We start from the raw sequence: 16,108 nt of genomic DNA on the forward strand, positions 1-16,108 counted from the left end.
GCTCGCAGGCTCTAGAGCACAGGCTCAGTAGTTGTGGCGTACAGGCTTAGTTGCTCCACGATGTGTGGGATCTTCCCAGACCAGGGCTCGAACCGATGTCCCCTGAATTGGCAGGCAGATTCTTAACCACTGCGCCACCAGGAAAGTCCCCAGGTGATTTTTTAAATGTGTAGCCAGAGTTGAGAACCACTGACTAACCAGGTGTTAATGGCTGGCCCTGTGATGTGCTCAGGATAAAAGTGTTGCTGCAAGAACAGCCACAACATCTGTCTTCACAGAGCATGAGCATGTAGTCTAACTTAACCCAAAGCTAGGTCAAAGTATTGTAGTAGCCTTGTTCTAGAACTAGGTTGGATTTGCTGTGACTGCTGAGTTAAGAATTAGTGATCAGGGAGATGTTTAAAGAAAAGAAATTCCTTAATATAATTAAAATCTTCATTTATGTGTGTCACCTGTTTAACAAAGGTTGGCTTTGACATGATTAGGTCTTTTTTCCCCAGGTTTATTGAGATATAATTGACATGCAACGTGTACATTCAGGAGGTACAATGTGATGATTTGATACATGCATATACTGTGAAATGTTTGCCACAGTAAGGTTGATTAACTCATCCTTCACTTCACATAATTACCGTTTTTGTTGTTATGGTGAGAACTTTATTTTGGCTGCGTTGGGTCTTCGTTGTTGCGTGTGGGCTTTCTCTAGTTGCGGCGAGCGGGGGCTATTCTTCCTTGCCGTGCGCGGGCTTCTCATTGCAGTGGCTTCTCTTGTTGTGGAGCATGGGCTCTAGGCACGCGGGCTTTGGTAGTTGTGGCACACGGGCTCAGTAGTTGTGGCTTTTGGGCTCTAGAGCACAGGCTCAGTAGTTGTGGCACACGGGCTTAGTTGCTCCGTGGCATGTGGGATCTTCCCGGACCAGGGCTCGAACCCATGTCCCCTGCATTGGCAGGCGGATTCTTAACCATTGCACCACCAGGGAAGCCCGGTGAGAACATTTTAAATCTACTCTCGTAGCAACTTTCAAGTATACAATACAGTATTGTTAACTGTAGTCACCACGCTATACATTAGATCTCTGGAACTTGTAACTGAAGGTTTGTACTCTTTGACCAACTTCTTTCTGTTTCCTGCACTCTACAGGTCTTGGTCTTGTTCTTTTAAGGGTAATTGCATGCTGATCTCCCTTGGACATAACTGCATGCAAAACACCTGGAAGAAAATAATAAGTATCTTAAGCGTAATACAACATAGTGATGCTAGTCTAGTGCTCTTGGATTGGGTGTTTTAATACTTTTAATCTAATTGCCAAGTTTTCTTCTTTCTAAGTCTTTATGGGAAAAAAAACAACTCACTAAAGCACTGTCCTATGGTAGGAGCCTTCCATCATCATGATCATGAAGGTTTGAAGGTAGAGGCAGAAATGAACACGTGTGCTTCTGACCTTGTTGATGCTTAATATTTTGTCCTCATGAAAAGCTATACTTTAACAATTATTGTTAATATTATTATCTTAATGAAGAGGCTGAGCAGAAAGGGTCATTTGAAAAAGAAAAAGGTGTCCTCATCCCTCTCTAGCAAGTGGTACGAAGTCTGGTCCTCTGGCCCCTGCCTCTGATGGCCTCCTTTTCATTTTCCCCTGCAGTTCAGCTCTGGACTGTTGGAAACTATCACTGGTATCTCAAGCAAAGCCTGCCCTTCGGCACCTGTGGGAAGAGCGAGATTGTGTCCCTGATGTGGGGCCCAGTGACCCCATACCAGCTGTATGTTCTCTGTCAAGGCTGGCATTACCTCTGCTATGACTGGCACTGGACGACTGACCGGAGCTCAGGAGATAATTTAAGTGACATGGCAAATGTGGCTGTTGTTGATGGAAGTAAGGAGCTGAAAAGTGTGTCCATGGGCCTGCAAGGGGCCTGAGCCAGGAGCCTGCAGATGTGGTAGTTTGACTTAAACAGTGCAGGATTTTTATTTGATTGATTATTCTGGTTGTTTGGTTTGTTTTTACTTGCTTTGGTTTCGATTGGATGGGAACACCCTTAGGTGAGGCGTGTACTCCCCTGAGGACCATAGTCTCTCCTCTCCCCCCCACCACATCCCTCAACTCCCTTTTCTACTACAACCATGGCCTTTACATATTTACTTGTCTGGGCTTTGAAGACATTGACATTTCTGACCCTGGGTGGAGAGGAAGACAACAGTAGGCTTGTGGCATTGGTGTGTCAGCCTTGTCTTTGTGCCCTGACAAAGCATTCCGTTGACTCTCACACCACTCCATTGTGTTGCTTTGTTTTTTGATATAATGCTTGCTAATTATGTACCTTTCCAGTATCTTCAGTTCAAGTCACAGACATCTGCCTAGTACTCGGATTGGATTGGTGTTTTTTAATTAGGTTGAGGGCTTTTGTTTAGTGAGGGGAAAGAAACTAGGGAAAGTCAGTCTTTCCTGAATAGACAGTTTATTTATTGCTGATGACATAAAGGAAAACTTGCTTCTAAGATTGTAATGTGAGTTGGTGTACTAATTTATGTTCTATGTAGTGATCATAATACTGATTTTACAATCATATGTTCTGTATAGAGGACTTAAGCACATATGCCTTATTACCAGATCCATGTACAGGGAAGTGCTTTAAGGATTTTGGTTTATTCTGGCTTGGTTGCAGGCCCAGGTTTAAAGCTAGAACTCTGAACTTTTGGCCTGCTTGCCGTAGTCCCTGGCACCTGAAACTCCAAGCCCCGTGATGGACTGCTATAGGCCTGGAGGTGACAGTAGCCAGATATAGACAGATCTCTGACACTAACTTTCCTCCTCTACACTGTATTTAAGCTTATTCATGATAAAAACACCAACAATTACTTTTAAGAATCGCTGTATATTTTCTCCCACCATTATTAGTTAGTGGTACTGTGCTGTTCAGTTGCCTTGTTTTACAAATTGAACATCCATGTGTCTAATCCTCTTTCTCTCTCGCATGCAGACAGGATATTGGTGACAGTCTTCTGGCAGAGTGTGGTTCCACCTCCCATGTGCACCTACCGACTGCTGCTCCCACACCCTGTAGCTCAAATCATGTTCTCCACACACCCTAAAAAGAGTAACGACCTCGCTGTCCTAAATGCCAGTAACCAGATTTTTGTTTATAAATGTGGTATGTTCAAAAACTGTTATCAGGATGTTCTGAATCAAATCTCTCCTACGCAAAAGCAAACTATAGTTTGGTGTTGCGTTGGCTCTAGGGCTTTGAAAAATTTTGAAGTTTATAATTAATATCATTATTACTGTGATGTTTAATTGACTTGTAGGGTTTTTTGTGTGTTTGTGTGGGGGGCTTCAATCCTACTCTGGCTAATAAGAACAATTCTTTTTGCTTTGTTGAACTTGAAGGGTTAGTTATTTAAGAATAATTCTCAATCCTAGAAAGAACGTAGTATCTCATTACATCCTTAACATGTTTTACAGTTTTCATTGCCATTGCACATATTTTCAGTTGATCTCACAGCTTTCCTAGGAGCTATGTCAGAGGTGGAGTTTTTCTGTTTTATAGATGAGGAAACAGAATGCCAGAGGGTTTGCAGTCTGCTTGAGCAAGAAAGGACAAGGACCTCTACTTAGGTGTTTTAGCGTCTAATCTAGTTGTCCTTCCACAGTCCTGTTGCTCGCAGTTTCTAGTTGCTTTCCTGATGTACTTGGAGAACCTGTAATTTGTGAATTCTATGGTTGTATCGTAAGTTATACTGGCACATGGCAGTGGTAGCCTTGTTTTCAAATAAGTTTTGAATTCTCAGCCTGAAAGGTAGGCAGAAATTTAAGAAAGAGGTTGAGATGTGGTTATTTTCTAGATTGCTTTATTTGTAAAGTGGATTACCTTCTAGAACCCATTAAATGCAGGACCCCATATCCGTGGTATCAGGAAAAATGTTTGTAGCTTACTATGATAGGATTTGCATTTTTTCCCCCTAGGTGATAGTCCAAGTGTAGACTCTACGGTGAAACTGGGAGCTGTGGGTGGAAATGGATTTAACATTTCTCTTAGAACACTTCATCAGGACAAGAGATACACGTAGGTTGTTCTTAGTTGCCTTGGAACTCTGGGCACAGAAGCAGCCAGCATTTAGTCCTAAATTCAGCCAACTGTTATTATCTTATCCTGTGCCTGTTGCTCAGTGGAACAAGAAGTAGATACAACACCTGGGCCCTGGTTTTTCAGCCTGGTTGGGGAAGTCAGTTACCTATATATCTGAATGTCATATATGCTGATGGGTGGCAATGGAGCATAAGTCTTAAGCTGACTTAGAACCCATTCCCCCACCATCCCTGGGGGGTTTTCAACAGGGAATATCCCGTGGGAAAGATGGAGATGCAGATGATAGAGCACAGTGCATTTGCCTACACAGATGAGGATACGTACATTGTTAATGTGCGGCTGACCTAATGCAGTCTCTAGTTTGTCTCATCCTACAGTGCAGAACTTTTGGCTGCTGTGTTTCGAGGCTCTCAGGTTGGAAATCAGAATTCATTTTCCTATGGAAACGATAGTATGAACAGTTGGATATAATTGAATACCTCAGGTACATTATAGGCATTGTAAAATGACCCAGAAGCCAAATTATTAATTATAAGTCCATTTCTGTGAGAATCCAGAATTTGATTCTGTTCTGTTTAATGAGCCCATGTTCTTTTTTTTTTTTTACTTTCCACTTTATAACAAAGTGAACCAGCTATACATATACATATATCCCCATATCTCTTCCCTCTTGTGTCTCCGTCCCTCCCACCCTCCCTATCCCACCCATCTAGGTGGTCACAAAGCACCGAGCTGATCTCCCTGTTCTGTGCGACTGCTTCCCACTAGCTACTGATTTTACATTTGGTACTGTATCTATGTACATGCAACTCTCTCACTTTGTCCCAGCTTACCATTCCGCCTCCCTGTGTCCTCAAGTCCATTTGCTAGTAGGTCTGCATCTTTATTCCCGTCCTGCCCCCAGGTTCTTCATGATCATTTTTTTTAGATTCCATATATATGTGTTAGCATTCAGTACTTGCTTTTCTCTTTATGACTTACTTCACTCTGTATGACAGACTCTAGGTCCATCCACCTCACTACGTATAACACAATTTCGTTCCTTTTTATGGCTGAGTAATATTCCATTGTATATATGTGCCACATCTTCTCTATCCATTCATCTGTCGATGGACACTTAGATTGCTTCCATTTCTGTCCTGGCTATTGTAAATACAGCTGCAATGAACATTATGGTACATGACTCTTCTTGAATTATGGTTTTCTCAGGGTATATGCCCAGTAGTGGCATTGCTGGGTCGTATGGCAGTTCTATTTTTAGTTTTTGAAAGGACCTCCATACTGTTGTCCATAGTGGCTGTATCAATTTATATTCCCACCAACAGTGCAAGAGGGTTCCATTTTCTCCACACCCTCTCCAGCATTTATTGTTCGTAGATTTTTTGATGATGGCCATTCTGACTGGTGTGAGGCGATACCTCATTGTGGTTTTGATTTGCATTTCTCTAATGATTAATGATGTTGAGCATTCTTTCATGTATTTGTTGGCAATCTGTGTATCTTCTTTGGAGAAATGTCTATGTAGGTCTTCTGCCCATTTTTGGATTGGGTTGTTTTTTTCTTGTTATTGAGCTGCATGAGCTGCTTGTAAATTTTGGAGATTAATCCTATGTCAGTTGCTTCATTTGCAAATACTTTCTCCCATTCTGAGGGTTGTCTTTTGCTCTTGTTTATGGTTTCCTTTGCTGTGCAAAAGTTTTTAAGTTCCATTAGGTCCCATTTATTTATTTTTGTTTTTATTTCCACTCCTCTACGAGGTGGGTCAAAAAGGATCTTGCTGTGATTTAGGTCATAGTGTGTTCTGCCTATGTTTTCCTCTAAGAGTTTGATAGTGTCTGGCCTTCCATTTAGGTCTTTAATCCATTTTGAGTTTTTTTCTACGTATGGTGTTAGGGAGTGTTCTAATTTCATTCTTTTACATGTAGCTGTCCAGTTTTCCCAGCAGCACTTATTGAAGAGGCTCTCTTTTCTCCACTATATATTGTTGCCTCCTTTATCAAAGATAAGGTGACCATATGTGCGTGGGTTTATCTCTGGACTTTCTATCCTGTTCCATTGTCTATATTTCTGTTTTTGTGCCAGTACCATACTCTCTTGATTACTGTAGCTTTGTAGTATAGTCTGAAAACTGGGAGCCTGATTCCTCCAGCTCCATTTATCGTTCTCAAGATTGCTTTGGCTGTTCGGGGTTTCTTGTGTTTCCATACAAATTGTGAAATTTTTTGTTCTAGTGCTGTGAAAAATGCCATTGGTAGTTTGATGGGGATTACATTGAATCTGTAGATTGCTTTGAGTAGTATAGTCATTTCACAATGTTGGTTCTTCCAATCCAAGAACATGGTATATCTCTCCATCTATTTGTACCATCTTTAATTTTTTTCATCAGTGTCTTATAATTTTCTACATACAGGTCTTTTGTCTCCTTAGGTAGGTTTATTCCTGGATATTTTATTGTTTTTGTTGCAATGGTAAATGGGAGTGTTTTCTTAATTTCACTTTCAGATTATTCATCCTCAGTGTATAGGAATGCAAGAGATATCTGTGCATTAATTTTGTATCTTTCTCATTTACCAAATTCATTGATTAGCTCTAGTAGTTTTCTGGTAGCATCTTTAGGATTCTCTCTGTATAGTATCATGTCATCTGCAAACAGAGACAGCTTTACTTCTTCTTTCCCAACTTGAATTCCTTTTATTTCTTTTTCTTCTCCAATTGCTGTGGCTAAAACTTCCAAAACTATTTTGAATAATCCTGGTGAGTGTGGGCAACATTATCTTGTTGTTGATCTTAGCGGAAAAGGTTTCAGTTTTTCACCATTGAGGACGATGTTGGCTGTGGGCTTGTCATATATGGCCTTTATTATCTTGAGGTGAGTTCCCTCTGTGCCTGATTTCTGGAGGTTTTGTATCATAAGTGGGTGTTGAATTTTGTCAAAAGCTTTCTCTGCATCTATGAGATGATCATATGGTGTTTCTCCTTCAGTTTGTTAATATGGTGTATCCCACTGATTCATTTGCGTATATTGAAGAATCCTTGCATTCCTGGAGTAAACCCCACTTGATCATATTGCATGATCATTTTAATGTGCTGTTGGATTCTGTTTGTTACTATTTTGTTGAGGATTTTTGAATCTATGTTCATCAGGGTTATTGGCCTGTAGTTTTCTTTCTTTGTGACATATTTGTCTGGTTTTGATATAAGGGTGATGGTGGCCTCGTAGAAAGAGTTTCAGAGTGTTCCTCCCTCTGCTATATTTTGGAAGAGTTTGAGAAGGATAGGTGTTAGCTCTTCTCTAAACGGTTGATAGGATTTGCCTGTGAAGCCATCTGGTCCTGGGCTTTTGTTTCTTGGAAGATTTTTAATCACAGTTTTAATTTGAGTGCTTATGATGGGACTGTTCATATAATCTATTTCTTCCTGGTTCAGTTTTGGAAAGTTGTGCATTTCTACGAATTTGTCCATTTCTTCCAGGTTGTCCATTTTATTGGCATAGAGTTGCTTGTAGTAATCTCTCATGATCCTTTGTATACCTGCAGTGTCAGTTGTTACTTCTCCTTTTCCATTTCTTTTTTTTTTAACATCTTTATTGGGGTATAATTGCTTTACAATGGTGTGTTAGTTTCTGCTTATTAACAAGGTGAATCAGTTATACATATACATATGTTCCCATAGGTCTTCCCTCTTGCTTCTCCCTCCCTCCCACCCTCCCTATCCCACCCCTCCAGGCTGTCACAAAGCACCGAGCCAATATCCCTGTGCCATGCGGCTGCTTCCCACTAACTATCTACCTTAATACGTTTGTTAGTGTGTATATGTCCATGACTCTCTCTCACCCTGTCGCAGCTCACCCTTCGCCCTCCCCATATCCTCAAGTCTGTTCTCCAGTAGGTCTACGTCTTTATTCCTGTCTTACTGCTAGGTTCTTCATGACATTTTTCTTTCTTAAATTCCATATATATGTGTTAGCATACGGTATTTGTCTTTCTCTTTCTGACTTACTTCACTCTGTATCACAGACTCTAGGTCTATCCACCTCATTACAAATAGCTCAATTTCGTTTCTTCTTATGGCTGAGTAATATTCCATTGTATATATGTGCCACATCTTCTTTATGCATCCATCCGATGATGGGCACTTTAGGTTGTTTCCATCTCCGGGCTATTGTAAATAGAGCTGCAATGAACATTTTGGTACATGACTCTCTTTGAATTTTGGTTTTCTCAGGGTATATGCCCAGTAGTGGGATTGCTGGGTCATATGGTAGTTCTATTTGTAGTTTTTTAAGGAACCTCCATACTGTTCTCCATAGTGGCTGAACCAATTCACATTCCCACCAGCAGTGCAAGAGGGTTCCCTTTTCTCCACACCCTCTCCAGCATTTATTGTTTCTAGATTTTTTGATGATGGCCATTCTGACTGGTGTGAGATGATATCTCATTGTAGTTTTGATTTGCATTTCTCTAATGATTAATGATGTTGAGCATTCTTTCATGTGTTTGTTGGCAGTCTGTATATCTTCTTTGGAGAAATGTCTATTTAGGTCTTCTGCCCATTTTTGGATTGGGTTGTTTGTTTTTTTCTTATTGAGCTGCATGAGCTGCTTGTAAATTTTGGAGATTAATCCTTGGTCAGTTGCTTCATTTGCAAATGTTTTCTCCCATTCTGAGGCTTGTCTTTTGGTCTTGTTTATGGTTTCCTTTGCTGTACAAAAGCTTTGAAGTTTCATTAGGTCCCATTTGTTTATTTTTGTTTTTATTTCCATTACTCTAGGAGGTGGGTCAGAAAGGATCTTGCTGTGATTTATGTCATAGAGTGTTCTGCCTATGTTTTCCTCTAAGAGTTTGATAGTTTCTGGCCTTACATTTAGGTCTTTAATCCATTTTGAGCTTACTTTTGTGTATGGTGTTAGGGAGTGATCTAATCTCATAGTTTTACATGTACCTGTCCAGTTTTCCCAGCACCACTTATTGAAGAGGCTGTCCTTTCTCCATGGTACATTCCTGCCACCTTTATCAAAGATAAGGTGTCCATATGTGCGTGGGTTTATATCTGGGCTTTCTATCCTGTTCCATTGATCTATCTTTCTGTTTTTGTGCCAGTACCATACTGTCTTGATTACTGTAGCTTTGTAGTATAGTCTGTAGTCAGGGAGCCTGATTCCTCCAGCTCCTTTTTTCGTTCTCAACATTGCTTTGGCTATTCGGGGTCTTTTGTGTTTCCATACAAATTGCGAAATTTTTTGTTCTGGTTCTGTGAAAAATGCCAGTGGTAGTTTGATAGGGATTGCATTGAATCTATAGATTGCTTTGGGTAGTAGAGTCATTTTCACAATGTTGATTCTTCCAATCCAAGAACATGGTATATCTCTCCATGTATTTGTATCATCTTTAATTTCTTTCATCAGCATCTTATAATTTTCTGCATACAGGTCTTTTGTCTCCTTAGGTAGGTTTATTTCTAGATATTTTTTCTTTTTGTTGCAATGGTAAATGGGAGTGTTTTCTTGATTTCACTTTCAGATTTTTCATCATTAGTATATAGGAATGCCAGAGATTTCTGTGCATTAATTTTGTATCCTGCCACTTTACCAAATTCATTGATTAGCTCTACTAGTGTTCTGGTAGCATCTTTAGGATTCTCTATGTATAGGATCATGTCATCTGCAAACAGTGACAGCTTTACTTCTTCTTTTCCGATTTGGATTCCTTTTATTTCCTTTTCTTCTCTGATTGCTGTGGCTAAAACTTCCAAAACTATGTTGAATAAGAGTGATGAGAGTGGGCAACCTTGTCTTGTTCCTGATTTTAGTGGAAATGCTTTCAGTTTTTCACCATTGAGGATGATGTTTGCTGTGGGCTTGTCATATATGGCCTTTATTATGTTGAGGAAAGTTCCCTCTATGCCTACTTTCTGCAGGGTTTTTTATCATAAATGGGTGTTGAATTTTGTCAAAAGCTTTCTCTGCATCTATTGAGATGATCATATGGTTTTTTTCCTTCAATTTGTTAATATGGTTTATCACATTGATAGATTTGCATATATTGAAGAATCCTTGCATTCCTTGAATAAACCCCACTTGATCATGGTGTATGAGCCTTTTAATGTGTTGTTGGATTCTGTTTGCTAGCATTTTGTTGAGGATTTTTGCATCTATGTTCATCAGTGATATTGGCATGTAGTTTTCTTTATTTGTGACATCCTTGTCTGGTTTTGGTATCAAGGTGATGGTGGCCTCGTAGAAGGAATTTGGGAGTGTTCCTCCCTCTGCTATATTTTGGAAGAGTTTGAGAAGGATAGGTGTTACCTCTTCTCTAAATGTTTGATAGAATTTGCCTGCGAAGCCATCTGGTCCTGGGCTTTTGTTTGTTGGAAGATTTTAAATCACAGTTTCAATTTCAGTGCTTGTGATTGGTCTGTTCATATTTTCTAATTCTTCCTGATTCAGTCTTGGCCGGTTGTGCATTTCTTCGAATTTGTCCATTTCTTCCAGGTTGTCCATTTTATTGGCATAGAGTTGCTTGTAGTAATCTCTCATGATCTTTTGTGTTTCTGCAGTGTCAGTTGTTACTTCTCCTTTTTCATTTCTAATTCTATTGATTTGAGTCTTCTCCCTTTTTTTCATGATGAGTCTGGCTAACGTTTTATCAATTTTGTTTATCTTCTCAAAGAATCAGCTTTTAGTTTCATTGATCTTTGCTATCGTTTTCTTCATTTTTTTCCATTTATTTCTGATCTGATCTTTATGATTTCTTCCTTCTGTTAACTTTGGGGTTTTTTATTCTTCTTTCTCTAATTGCTTTAGGTGTAAGGTTAGGTTGTTTGAGATGTTTCTTGTTTCTTAAGGTAGGATTGTAGTGCTATAATCTTCCCTCTTAGAACTGCTTTTGCTGCATCCCATAGGTTTTGGGTCGTTTTGCTTTCGTTGTCATTTGTTTCTAGGTAGTTTTTGATTTCCACTTTGATTTCTTCAGTGATCTCTTGGTTATTAAGTAGTGTGTTGTTTCGCCTCCCTGTGTTTGCATTTCTTACAGATTTTCTCCTGTAATTGATATCCAGTCTCATGGCATTGTGGTCGGATAAGATACTTGATACAATTTCAGTTTTCTTAAATTTACCAAGGCTTGTTTTGTGACACAACATATGATCTGTCTGGGAGAATGTTCCATGAGGAGTTGACAAGGAAGTGTAATCTGTTGTTTTTAGATGGAATGTCCAATAAATATCAATTAAGTCCATCTTGTTTAATGCGTCATTTAAAGCTTGTGTTTCCTTATTTATTTTCATTTTGGATGTTCTTTCCATTGGTGAAAGTGGGTTGTTAACGTCCCCTACTATGATCGTGTTACTGTCGATTTCCCCTTTTATGGCTGTTAGTATTTGCCTTATGTATTGAGGTTCTCCTATGTTGGGTGCATGAATATTTACAATTGTTATATCTTCTTCTTGGATCGATCCCTTGATCATTAGGTAGTGTCCTTCTTTGTCCCTTGTAATAGTCTTTGTTTTAAAGTCTATTTTGTCTGATATGAGAATTGCTACTCCAGCTTTCTTTTGGTTTCCATTTGCATGGAATATCTTTTTCCATCCCCTCGCTTTCAGTCTGTATGTGTCCCTAGGTCTGAAGTGGTCTCTTGTAGACAGCATATATACTGGTCTTGTTTTTGTATCCATTCAGCCAGTCTATGTCTTTTGGTGAGAGCGTTTAGTCCATTTACATTTAAGGTAATTATCGATATGTATGTTCCTATTCCCATTTTCTTGATTGTTTTGGGTTTGTCATTGTAGGTCTTTTCCTTCTCTTGTGTTTCCTGCCCAGAGAAGTTCCTTTAGCATTTGTTGTAAAGCTGGTTTGGTGGTGCTGAACTCTCTCAGCTTTTGCTTGTCTGTAAAGGTTTTAATTTCTCCATCAAATATGAATGAAATCCTTGCTGGGTAGAGTAATCTTGGTTGTAGGATTTTCCCTTTCATCACTTTAAATATGTCCTGCCACTCCCTTCTGGCTTGCCGAGTTTCTGCTGAAAGATCAGCTGTTAACCTTATAGGGATTCCTTTGTGTGCTATTTGTTGTTTTTCCCTTGCTGTCTACAATATTTTTTCTTTCTATTTAATTGTTGATTGTTTGATTAATATGTGTTGTGGCGTGTTTCTCCTTGGATTTATCCTTTATGGGAATCTCTGTGCTTCCTGGACTTGATTTACTATTTCCTTTCCCATATTAGGGAAATTTTCAACTGTAATCTCTTCAAGTATTTTCTCAGTCCCTTTCTTTCTCTCTTCTTCTTCTGGGACCCCTATAATTCGAATGTTGGTGTGTTTAATGTTGTCCCAGAGGTCTCTGAGACTGTCCTCAATTCTTTTCATTCTTTTTTCTTTATTCTGTTCTGCAGTCTTATTTCCACCATTTTGTCTTCCATGTCACTTATCTGTTCTTCTGCCTCATTTATTCTGCTATTGATCCCTTATAGAGAATTTTTAATTTCATTTATTGTGTTTTCATCATTGCTTGTTTGCTCTTTAGTTCTTCTAGTTCCTTGTCAAACGTTTCTTCTGTTTTCTCCTTTCTATTTCCAAGATTTTTGATCATCTTTACTATCATTACTCTGAATTCTTTTTCAGGTAGACTTCCTATTTCCTCTTCATTTGTTTGGTCTGATGAGTTTTTATCTTGCTCCTTCATCTGCTGTGTGGTTCTTTGTCTTCTCATTTTGTTTAAATTACTGTGTTTGGGGTCTCCTTTTCACAGGCTACCGGTTCGTAGTTCCCATTGTCCGTGGTGTCTGCCCCCAGTGGTTAAGATTGGTTCAGTGGGTTGTGTAGGCATCCTGGTGGAGGGGACTAGTACCTGTGTTCTGGTGGATGAGGCTGGATCTTGTCTTTCTGGTGGGCAGTTCCGCCTCTGGTGGTGTTTTTTGGGGGGTCTGTGATCTGATTATGACTTTAGGCAGCCTCTCTGCTTTTGGGTGGTATTTTGTTCCTGTCTTGCTAGTTGTTTGTCATGGGGTGTCCAGCACTGTAGGTTGCTGGTCATTGAGTGGAGCTGGGTCTTGGCCTTGAGATGGAGATCTCTGGGAGATTTTCACCGTTTGATATTACGTGGATCTGGGAGGTCTCTGGTGGACCAATGTCCTGAACTCAGATTTCCCACATCAGAGCCACAGGCCTGCCACCTGGCCGGAGCACCTAGACCCTGTCATCCACACGGCTAAGAAGAAAAGGGAGAAGAAAAGAAAGAAAGAAAGAGAGAGGGGGGGAGGGAGGGAGAGAGAGAGAGAGAGAGAAGCAAAGACAGAAACAAAGAAAGAAAGAAAAGAAAGAAAGAAAGAAAAAATATAATAAAGTTGTTAAGATAAAAACAAAAAATAATTATTAAAAATTAATTTAAAAAAAGGAAAGAAAGAAAGAAGAGCGCAACCAAAGCATAAAACAAATCCACCAATGGTAACAAGTGCTAAAAAGTATACTAAAAAAAATGGACAGACAGAACCCTAGGACAGATGGTAAAAGCAAAGCTATACAGACAAAATCACACACAGAAGCATACACATGCACACTCACAAAATGAGAATAAGGCAAAAAATATATATATGTCCTTGCTCCGAAAGTCCACCACCGCAATTTGGGATGATTCATTGTCTATTCAGGTATTCCACAGATGCAGGGTACATCGATTTGAGTGTGGAGATTTAATCTGCTACTCCTGAGGCTGCTGGGAGAGGTTTCCCTTTCTCTTCTTTATTCGCACAGCCCCTGGGGTTCAGCTTTGGATTTGGCCCCACCTCTGCATGTAGGTCGCCTGAGGTCATCTGTTCCCGCTCAGACCAGATGGGGTTAAAGGAGTAGCTTATTAGGGGGCTATGGCTCACTCAAGCTGGGGAGTGGGGGCTGGTGGGCAGGGAGGGAGGGCGGGGTGCGGAATGCAGTCCGAGCCTGTGGCGGCAGAGGCCGTCATGACATTGCAGCAGCCTGAGACATGCTGTGTGTTCTTCCGGGAAGTTGTCCCTGGATCACGGGACCCTGACAGTGGTGGGCTACACAGGCTCCTGGGAGGGGAGGTGTGGATAGTGACCTGTGCTTGCACACAGGCTTCTTGGTGGCTGCAGGAGCAGCCTTAGCATTTCATGCGCATCTCTGGGTTCCTCGCTGATAGCTGTGGCTTGTGCCCATCTCTGGAGCTCCTTTAGGTGGCGCTCATAATCCCCTCTCCTCGTGCACCGTGAAATAAAGAGGCAAGAAAAAGTCTCTTGCCTCTTCGGCAGCTCCAGACCTTGTCCCCGGACACACTCCCGCCTAGCTGTGGTGCACTAGCCCCCTTCAGGCTGTGTTCATGCAGCCAACCCCAGTCCTCTCCCTGAGATCCGACCTCCGAAGCTGGAGCCTCAGCTCCCAGCTCCCACCTACCCTGGTGGGTGAGCAGACAAGCCTCGCAGGCTGGTGAGTGCTGGCCGGCACCCATCCTCCGTGAGGGAATCTCTCCACTTTGCCCTCCGCACCCCTGTTGCTGTGCTGTCCTCCGTGGCTCTGAAGCTTCCCCCCTCCAAGCCCATGTTCTTAATTACTGCACTACTTTGTCTCCTGGGAACATTTATTTCTAAATTAATGGGAATAATGAGCCAATAACTGAATATAACAAATAATATGTTTCTTAAATGTCATTATATGCAATATATTTAATAAATGAATATATTTCCTACCTGTGTATGATTTGGGAGCTGTCTGTATAATGCTTAGTAATTTTTCAAAGAGCATGTACATGGATTATTTCACTTCACAGACTTGAAAGTTTAGAGGACAGATTTAAGGCAAACTAGAAAGCATGAGGCAACTGAGAATGTAGTTTCATGTTTTAAAAGATTGTGAGAAGGATAGCTCTTAGTCATTTAGAGAAGATTTCATGAAGGGCATAAATAAATTACCTTGAACTTTGAAAAAGAGAGAGGTTTAGGATTGCCAGAGAAGGATTGAGAATGTTGGGTGTGGTGGGCAGAAGAGTGTCAGTGAGAACCCGAGGCAGGAGTGCTCCTGTGTGGGGCTGAATGCAGTGGAGAGACTGAGTCCAGGGAGAGCTGGTTGAATAGGAAGATCAGACTAGTGCCTCAGCTTCTTCAGTGCCCGCTGAGGATCTGCTGCTTGAGCTGAAAGGCAGGAAGTAGCCATTGTGAGTTGCCGCGTGAAGTAGCCCTCCTCCAGTGTCTAAATGCTACAGGAGGAAGGCATTAGCAGCAAAGAAATCATCTCCCAAACTAATTACTCATTTTGATATGAGATGCTTAGGAAAGGATCCATTCAACTGAGGCCTAAATATCTGCTGGAGCCTGGTTTGAATGCTGGTAAGTGGTAACAATGAAACACTCCTGGGGTTTATTAGTGTAGGACCTGGGGCAGTCAGTTTTTCTTCTGTAGTCAGTTTCTTGAAATGTTCTCTTCAAATCTAAAGATCTCAGAGTATAAGGTACTTAATTTTAAATACTAGAAAAACATATTCTTAAGCAAGGCAAACATTATTTTTGGATTTTCTAGTATTGGGCATTACCTCAGGTTTTGTCCCTCCAAATAAGGAGTTGACTGTATATAAAGTGGTTCATTCTTCATTCAGGAAAATCTCGGTGATGTTGAAGTCTTAGTCATGTTTTGAAAATTCTTCAATATTTAAAACAGAATTCAGTTTGAGAAGAGTGAAGATGAAGAAGTAAACCAACTGAAGCTCAGCCTTCTCACCTGGGTTCAGGAAGACGTTTTCCTGGCTGTGAGCCACAGTCAGTCCACCCCAAGCTCTGTCATTCACCATCTGACTGTGGCCCCTTCTGAGATGGATAACAAGCAGGGACAGCTCAATATTAGGCATTCCAACAATTCCCTGTATTCCATGTGTTAATATATGGATAGAGTTAGGCTTCTGTCTTTTATGAGCCTAGGACTTTATTTTTTTTTTTTTTTTACTTCCACTGAGCAGAGTTGAGGGGCAGTGGCTTCCTTTTTAGACATACTTAGCAAGAGAGTTAAGTCTAGTTTTTAGTCATGTCAA

At 40.6% G+C, this 16,108-nt stretch overlaps 1 protein-coding gene across 1 annotated transcript in view; it reads left to right on the forward strand.

Annotated features, from left to right (window-relative positions):
- Positions 1-13,333, forward strand: part of LOC117310123 (elongator complex protein 1-like) — a 31,858-nt gene extending 18,525 nt beyond the window's left edge. Inside the window, 3 exon segments of the mRNA XM_033849078.2 lie at positions 1,644-1,874; positions 2,980-3,150; positions 3,963-13,333. Of these exon segments, the coding sequence (XP_033704969.1) occupies positions 1,644-1,874; positions 2,980-3,150; positions 3,963-4,066 (506 nt within the window). The 3' untranslated portion in view covers positions 4,067-13,333.
- Positions 13,334-16,108: the final 2,775 nt, after the last annotated feature.

Source organism: Tursiops truncatus, chromosome X (genome assembly GCF_011762595.2).
Source record: "Tursiops truncatus isolate mTurTru1 chromosome X, mTurTru1.mat.Y, whole genome shotgun sequence".
Classification (NCBI taxonomy): domain Eukaryota; kingdom Metazoa; phylum Chordata; class Mammalia; order Artiodactyla; family Delphinidae; genus Tursiops; species Tursiops truncatus.